This window comes from Lagenorhynchus albirostris, chromosome 15 (assembly GCF_949774975.1).
Source record: "Lagenorhynchus albirostris chromosome 15, mLagAlb1.1, whole genome shotgun sequence".
In the NCBI taxonomy this organism is placed as follows: Eukaryota; Metazoa; Chordata; class Mammalia; order Artiodactyla; family Delphinidae; genus Lagenorhynchus; species Lagenorhynchus albirostris.
The window spans coordinates 80540628-80549418 of NC_083109.1; the positions used below are offsets into that span (position 1 = coordinate 80540628).

An 8791-nucleotide genomic window follows, 5' to 3' on the forward strand; every position below is an offset into this window, starting at 1 on the left:
TTCTCAGTGTGGACAGTATCATGCCAGAGTGATACAGGCGTCAGATGCCTGGTTCCCACCCCACCTCGCCAGCTACTTGGCCCGTTTCAGCTCTCGGGGTTACGGGGAGGAATAAAGGAGATTTGGGACCCCGCGAGCTCTGCGGGCTTCCCCGCTCACAAGTGAATCTGGATCCGGGTTTTTTACTTCCCTCTTACCCTCTTGCTTTGCCTTGCCGCCCACCCCCAACCCGAAACCCACGCCGCCCACCAGGCGGCCGGCAGACCACCCCAGAGCCCCTCGGGTGCCCGGCCCCCGGCAGAAACCTGCCCACTCCCGTCGGCCCCCGCGGCCGCTCCCGTCTCCATGGGAACGAAGGCAGCCAACCGGCGCGGCGGCTTCCGCTCCGCCCTGACGGAGGCGAGGACTCTGGCAGCGCCTGGGGTTCCGGCGGGTCTGCCGGCTGCGGGCCGCGATGCTGAAGGCCAAGATCCTCTTCGTGGGGCCCTGCGAGGTGAGGCCTGGGCGGGCGGGGCGGCAAGCGGGACCCGGGCGGGCGTGGGGCCCAGGAGCCGGGAGCCCAGTCCCACCGCGGCCATCCTGGTGTGCGCCGCTGGCTTCACCGTGAACTCGGTGTTCCCAGACCTCGACCCGGTTGTACTAAGGCCCGAAGGCCCATGGTAGTGAGTGGCGTTATGAAATCAGAGCCTAGATCTCACGACTCTCCTTTGCGCCTGTGGCTCTCCCTAATGAGATATGTCTGTGGAACAAGAAAACCAGGAGGAAAGACTGAACCATTACCTGGTCTTGGAACATTTAGCTTTTCCATGTGGGTGGTGATGGCGGGGGATTAAATCTACCTGTGTACTTCACACCGTACACAAGAATAAAATTCGGATGGACTAAAAAGCTAAATGTGTAAAAGAACAACTGTGGAAGTAGTAAATGAATAACTCTCCAACGTAAACACCCATCAGAATTGCCTGGTGGTCAGTTGCACAACTCGCTGGTCCTATCCCAGAGTTTTGATTCAGTAGGTCTGGGAGGGACCTGAGAATTTGCATTTTGTTGATGCTGGTCGTCCAGGGACCACTTGCTGGGAACCACTGTAGTAGATGAATATATGGAAAGCTATGTTTTTAATCTTGTGACAGGGAAGGTCTTAAACACAACACAAAAATGAAGAAGCCTTAAAAGAAATGACAGCAAAGTTAAAGCCAGGGGAAACTATTAGCAAAATGCATGACAAAGAAAGGATTCATAGGTAGAACATACAGGAGAGTTTAAGAATCAATAAAGAAAAGAGAAGCAACTCAAGATAATGTGGCAAAGTCTGTGCACAAGAAATACAACTGACCAATAAGTATGAAAAGTCGCACAGTCGCAGAACACAGAACAAACAGATGGCACTTATGTGCTCATCAGTTTGGATGAGAAAAGTTTAGAATATTGATAACATGCAGTGTTAGAATGCTTTCAGGGAACGGAGTATTCTGGGATTGCAATTTTAAATGTGCACAGCTTTTAGCGTGGCAGTTACGTTTCTCAAAAGCTACTGTAGCTAAAGACTCCTCCACGTTCCCCATGAGTCCGATACAATGTTGAACAGATGGAAACACCCTCGGTGCCCATCAGTGAGCAAACGTCTGGATAAACTAAGGTACATTCTTACTTTGTGCAGCAGTGAAACAAAATAAGGCAAATCCATGTAAACTGACACAGAGAACTCTCCAAGACTTAAACTGTTAAACAGGCAAGTAACAACAATATGCTCGGAATTATGAAAAGCAAAACAAACACAGATACCTTTTTTAAATGGAAATTCTCAAACATATACAAGGGGAGAGAGCACAGTGAACCCTAGTATCCATTACCTGGCTTCAACAACAGAATTATTTCTGCACATACACATTTCCCTCTCCCTTATTACCCTTCTAATTTACCGGCCTTTCTAGTCCTTAAATGTGCCGCATCCATTCCTGCCTGGTGCCTTTGAACTAGCTATTCCCTCTGCTGGGAAGCAGGTAAAGTCACCCAGCAGCAGAGCCAGCACTGAAATCTGTGCTCCCGGCAACCCAGAGCAGGCTCTGCCCACCCAACCAGAGAGAGCCCTCTGCCCTGGTGATCTCAGGGTGGCCGTGGCCTCTACTGCATCCCACCTGGGTCCAGGCTGGCTATTGGAGGGCCTGCTTATGGTTTACTTTTCTGCTCTTCAGCAATGATCTTTCACTGTCTTCATTTTCACAGAGTGGAAAAACTGTTTTGGCCAACTTCCTGACAGAATCTTCTGACATCACCGAATACAACCCAACCCAAGGAGTGAGGTGAGCCCTGACCAGTCCGCGTCCCACGCAGTCCCTGACCATCACCCGCCCCTGACTTTGGCATCCCCAAAGTATATTGTTTCCTAAGGAGAGGTGCTGCTCTTGTTTTTATGTTTAGGATCCTGGAATTTGAGAACCCACACGTTACCAGCAACGACAAAAGCACGGGGTGTGAATTTGAGCTCTGGGACTGTGGTGGCGATCCAAAGTACGTTTCCTTTAGAGCATTTGCTCCATCAAATGATTCAAAAGTCAGCTGCCTGCCAGGCATCTTGGACTTGGGCCTAGCGAGCGCCCTTCCTAGCATGTGTTAGGGGCTCCATCAATTACTGGTGACATGCATTGCTCTTGAAACTTTAGTGACTGGGTTATGATATAGTGAGAGGTCATCCATCCATGATTAATACTTAGACATCGTTTTCAAAGTCCACAGTTAGAAACCAGAACCATTGCTAATACGTGGAATCGAAAAAAAATGGTACGAGTGAACTTATTTATAAAACAGAAATAGAGGGCTTCCCTGGTGGCGCAGTGGTTGAGAGTCCGCCTGCCGATGCAGGGGACACGGGTTCGTGCCCCGGTCCGGGAATATCCCACGTGCCGTGGAGCGGCTAGGCCCGTGAGCCATGGCCGCTGAGCCTGCGCGTCCGGAGCCTGTGCTCCGCAACGGGAGAGGCCACAACAGTGAGAGGCCCGCATACCACACACACACAAAAAAAACAGAAATAGAGTCACAGATGTAAAAAACAAACATATGGTTACCAGGGAGGAAAGTGGCGGGGGGCTGATAAATTGGGAGAGTGGGATTGACATATACACACTACTGTGTATAAAACAGATAACTAATAAGGACCTACTATATTAGCACAGGGGACTCAATACTCTATAATGGCCTATATGGGAAAAGAATCTAAAAAAGAGTGGATATGTGTATATGTATAACTGGATCACTTTGCTGTATAGCAGAAACTAACACAACAGTGTAAATCAACTCTACTCCAATAAAAATTAAAAACAAAACAAATGCAGAAGCCAGAGCCACCTACCCTTCACGCTGCGTCCTTTTCTGCCACGCAGGTTCGAGTCTTGCTGGCCAGCCCTGATGAAGGACTCTCATGGGGTGGTGGTCGTCTTCAATGCTGACATCCCAGGCCACCTGAAGGAAATTGAGATGTGGTATTCCTGCTTCGTCCAGCAGCAGTTTTTACAGGACACTCAATGTCTGTTAATTGCACACCACAAACCAGGCTCTGGAAGTGACAAAGGAAACCTGGCTTTGGGTAGGAAGCCTGGACTTCTCCTTTCTGCTGTAGTCTGAAAAGCTCTGGGCATTTCTATATTGCCCTGTGTCTTGGAAACCAGCAGCCCTGTGCAGTTAAAGAGCATCTGCTGTGTCCTAGACATTTGTTTTTCTTACCACGTAAATCAGAACTGCTGGGTTGGAAGATCTGCTGTACCATCCAGGCCAGGATGCAGACACTTTAAAAGTAGGCAGACACTAAGAGGGGAAAAAAACCTGGTTTTAGCCACTCATCGGTACTATTAGGGACACTCTTTCCTGACTTGCCTTTAAGCTCCAATTTGCATGTGACACACACCATTACAGAGGTGTCAAAGTGACCATAAAAAACTCAAAATTCAGAAATGCCTTCCTCTGGTGTAAGAACAAAGAGGGCCTGGAAGTGGTTTGGAGAGCTGTGATCCTGTTGCCAGGCGGCAGTGTGATGAAACCTTTCTCTTAAATTGTGTCAAGCAAGGCACAACTTTATTTTTGGACTTGGGAAAGTTAAAGAAATTGGCTCCTGTACGACTCAGGTCCTGGGACTTCCCTGGTGGTCCAGTGGTTAAGACTCCTCACTCCCAATGCAGGGGGCCCGCGTTCGATCCCTGGTCAGGGAACTAGACCCTGCGTGCCACAATTAAGACCCGGCTCAGCCAAATAAATAAATAAATATTTTTTTAAAATAAAAATAAAAGACTCAGGTCCTTTGGAGCTAGGAATAGCCCCTCACTAAAAGTTCCTGCCTAATTACATTATTTTCTTTTTTAAGCACCACCCTTGAACAAGCTGAAGCTGGTGCACTCAAATCTTGAGGATGACCCAGAAGACATCAGAATGGAGTTCGTAAAGTATTTAAGAAGCATAATCAACTCAGTGTCTGAGAGCAGAGACCGGGAGGAGATGTCAATTATCACCTAACCGGCCTTCACCTAGACGCTTCCGCATCCCAAATGAAGTCAATTTCAGTGCAGATCTGAAATCCATCCACCTACTAAGGTTCTCATCTCCCTTTGGCTGTAGAAGACATTTTCCTTATTTAGCCAAAGGTAACAGTCAGCCAGGGAGTTGACTCATACCATCTATTCTCTGTCCTCAGTTCAGCTGAGAAACTCCTGTTATTGAATTCTGATACCTTTGCCCCAGATCTCTCCAGAGAGCTGGAAAACTGAGGTGGTTTTTTTTTCCCCTTCACATTATGCCATACTGTAAAAGTTGTGGAATCGTAACTGTCACAGCCCAGTGATACCAACAGTAGTTCAATCCACGTACATTGGTTTAAATGTGATTTTCATTCCTTAATCTGTACAATTTGCCTAGGATATTCTTGAAAAATATTAGCATTTAACCTCTGCAAGATTTTATTTTTATTTAGATGTCCTTGATATCTGGACACCGTATCACACTGGAAGGTGGAATACATATACATCTTCTAAAAACGTTTTTTATTATCTCAGGGGGATTTAATTCTTTGTTTTTTTTGAATTTAATTCTTAAATATTATTTCATGTAATACAGGGAAAAACAATGTGATGTTGTCATAACAACCATTTGTAAAAATAGTCAAAAGATTTAATGCTCAGGATAAGCAAATATGGTGAGTTTATAGCTTATTGTACAAGTGAGTTTGTTTTAGTGATCTTACGAATTATTGTTCTTCCATAATTTGTACTTTTTGAATTTTTTAATACAGCCAACCTGAAAATATATTAAGTAGATCAAAAGTTAGATGTAGGGACTTCCCTGGTGCCACAGTGGTTAAGAATCCACCTGCCAACTCAAGGGACATGGGTTCCATCCCTGGTCTGGAAGATCCCACATGCCACAGAGCAGCTAAGCCCATGAGCCACAACTACTGAGCCTGTGCTCGAGAGCCCGTGAGCCACAACTACTGAGCCTGCGTGCCCCAACTACTGAAGCCAGTGTGCCTAGAGCCTGTGCTCCACAACAAGAGAAGCCACCACAATGAGACTCCCGCGTACCGCAGTGAAGACTAGCCCCTGCTCGCTGCAACTAGAGAAAGCCCGCACGCAGCAACGAAGTCCCAACGCAGCCAAAAAAATAAAATAAAATTAGATGTAGGTCTTTTCAACTGAGAGTGGAAGAAAAGTAGAGACACAAGAGATGAAATATATGCTTGTCTGCGTTTCACTCTTACAATGAAGAGGGCTGTGTGTGGGCAGTCTGCTTGAGAGAGTGGTGTTGGCAGATAACGACAGTTCCCTGGTAAATTTATTTATTTATTTTTAAATTTTATTTTTATTTATTTATTTTTGGCTGCATTGGGTCTTCGTTGCTGTGTGCGGGCTTTCTCTAGTTGCGGCGAGCAGAGGCTATTCTTCATTGTGGTGCATGGGCTTCTCACTGTGGTGGCTTCTCTTGTTGTGGAGCACGGGTTCTAGGTGCACTGGCTTCAGTAGTTGCGGCACACAGCCTCAGTAGTTGCGGCACACAGCCTCAGTAGTTGTGGCTGACGGGCTCTAGAGTGCAGGCTCAGTAGTTGTGGCACACAGGCTTAGTTGCTCCGCAGCATGTGGGATATTCCCGGACCAGGGATCGAACCTGTGTCCCCTGCATTTGCAGGAGGATTCTTAACCACTGTGCTACCAGGGAAGCCCCCTGGTAAATTTAGACTGAGCTACAGTCAACTCTTAGTAAACTGCCTGGATTATCCGTGAGCACATTTTAGGCCCAGGTTAATTTCCTTCTGCCTGACCTGCTCTCAGTTGGAACTTTTGCAAGGAACACAAGATTACGTTAATGCAAACTGTAGTAAATCTTCTTTACATAATAGCTGCAATAATAATAATTGATCTTGAGACTACAGCTCCAAAACAGAGATTATTTTTATCTGATTTTTAATGATTATCCAAGAGCTCAATAGAAAAATTACCCCAGCAGCTTTCATTTATGTCCATAGCCAGAGTACAACCCTTGTGAGCCCTTGAATCGAGAAAAATGTTTTAAAATTTAAGAGGCCAGGACTTCCCTGGTGGCGCAGTGGTTAAGAATCTGCCTGCCAGGCCAAGGTGTCAGGGTTTGAGCTGCCACTGAAGGATGTTCACTGCAGGTTGATGTGGTTGGATCTCCGTGGTAGAAAAGCCCCTCTGACCTCAGTGTGAGGGCTGGATCGGAAGGAGGACGAGTGTAGAGGTGGCTGCTGTCATTCCTTGGTTTGTGGCTCCATCACTCCAGTCTTCAAGGCCAGCATCTTCAAATCTCTCTCTGCTCCATCTTCACATTATCTTCGCCTCTGTGTATCTGACTCAACTCTCCCTCTACCTCATTCTTGTAAGGATACTTATAATTGCATTGAGGGCCCAGGATAATCTCCCCATCTGAAGATCCTTAATTTAGTCACATCTGCAAAGACGCTTTTTCCAAGCAAAGTATCATTTACAGGATGTGCACGTCACAGGGAGTGGGGTCTGATGTCTTTGCGGGCCATTATTCAGCCTACCACAGATGCTGTTCACTGAGGCATTAATGGAAGAGGACGAGCAGGTTTTGGGGGAGTGACAAAGGACTAGTTCAAGGTGACTCAGCTAGGGAGTTAGGGACTGGGACAGAACTGGATCCCATGCCCCCACTCTTTCCACTGTCTTGTGTAACTGGGCAGATGAGTTTACAAGTGGACCTGGCTAAGAGTCTCACCCCTTGAGACTGAACCTAGTAAAGCAATAACAACCACAGCAGGGCAAATAACCATTTTTGGAGCTAAACCATCCAGAAAATGGTTTGCAAGTATGTTGCAGATAGATCTAGCATCATATTTCTTTTTTTTTTTTTTTTGCGGTATGCGGGCCTCTCACCACTGTGGCCTCTCCCGCTGCGGAGCACAGGCTCCGGACGCACAGGCCCAGTCGCTCCGCGGCATGTGGGATCTTCCCGGACCGGGGCACGAACCCGTGTCCCCTGCATCGGCAGGCAGACTCTCAACCACTGTGCCACCAGGGAAGCCCCATCATATTTCTTGAAACCAATCAAATGACCAAGTAGTATTCTGAAGCTCTGTTGTAAAGAAAATTACAACTTATATAGTAACCTGAATGTCCATATCTCAAAATTGTTCAGGAAAGCTCCTGGAGATCATTATACATTTGCTGGAACGCCAGAAGACCCTTATGTCCAAAGTGTAGGCTAAGTTGCTATAACAACAGATGGAGCTTTGCTGGTAACTGAGAACATATAAGAGTTAATAAAAGAGCAGTGCTCCTGATACCCATTGAAAAGGTAACTGCATTGGTACCACTTAAGAAAATCATTCTGAACTGTGGCCCTTCTAGATCTTGACTTCAGCCTTCCCCACCTGATTCCTGAGAACTACATGAATATCCTGGCCGTGGCGGATGCTTTTGCAACAGACGTACTCTTTCCTCAGGCAAGAAATGAAGGATTCTACATTTTAAAAACCAAAACCAAAGAAATAAATGAGGAAGATGGAAACTCTGCTTTTGAATGTTAAGAAGAAATTACGTATTTTTGACTGTGACTTCTAAACTGCTTTATCAGTTAAACAATTCTCTATGTTTATGATCTGGGCCATTCTTCCTACCGAAGTTAAAAGCTAATGGAAATGTGTCTGCCAAGTATTCCCACTTCAAAAGGAAAGTTTCTTGGTGCTTTGATGTGAGCAATACCTCATCTGTCTTCTTACACCGTACAGTTCACTCCTATCTAGGCTTTCTGATAGCCTTTAAAAGTATGCCTCCTTTCTCTAAAGCCTCAGGCAGATTCACTCCACACTTACAGCTCTTTGGACCAAGTGTAATTATAGATCTTAGACTTTCAAAGTGTTGTGTAAAAACAAAAACATCTATTAAGACTGTTTATAATCCTACCGGAGTTTTGTGATAAGTAATTCATACAAGAACCATCGTGTTTTTGTTTTTTGTTTTAATCTTTTGTGTGACTTTACAAGACCTGGAAAACACCTAGGTGTGAATTAACCAGATCATGTAATGAAATATTTTGTTCAGAGAAATAAAATCCTAATTTTATCAAAGTATCAGGAACTTGATTTCTACTGATAGAAACCTATTTCAAGTACTTTTCAAGAATATTTTGCAAATCCAGCTACACTTGGAATGTACCACCCTTTTGGGGGGGCAACTGTTAAAAGCAAGAAGTTGTGCTCTGCATTTTTAAAAAGTGGTGGCAATGGTCTTCCCTGGTGGCGCAGTGGTTGAGAGTCCGCCTGCCGATGCAG

The 8791-nt window shown here is 45.8% G+C and overlaps 1 protein-coding gene across 2 annotated transcripts; it reads left to right on the forward strand.

Moving 5' to 3' along the window:
* Positions 1–353: 353 nt before the first annotated feature.
* IFT22 (intraflagellar transport 22) lies at positions 354–8590 on the forward strand. Of its 2 annotated transcripts, XR_009535161.1 has the most exons (6): positions 354–493; positions 2227–2303; positions 2422–2511; positions 3381–3583; positions 4355–4631; positions 7869–8590. XR_009535161.1 is itself a non-coding variant. In XM_060122665.1 (5 exons), exons 1-5 carry the CDS (start codon positions 455–457, stop codon positions 4501–4503), a joined length of 558 nt encoding a protein of 185 aa, XP_059978648.1. In that variant the 5' UTR covers positions 354–454; the 3' UTR covers positions 4504–4939. The 2 variants fall into 2 exon arrangements, 1 of the variants encoding a protein (XP_059978648.1); XM_060122665.1 differs by lacking the exon at positions 7869–8590 and having other exon boundaries at positions 4355–4939.
* Positions 8591–8791: the final 201 nt, after the last annotated feature.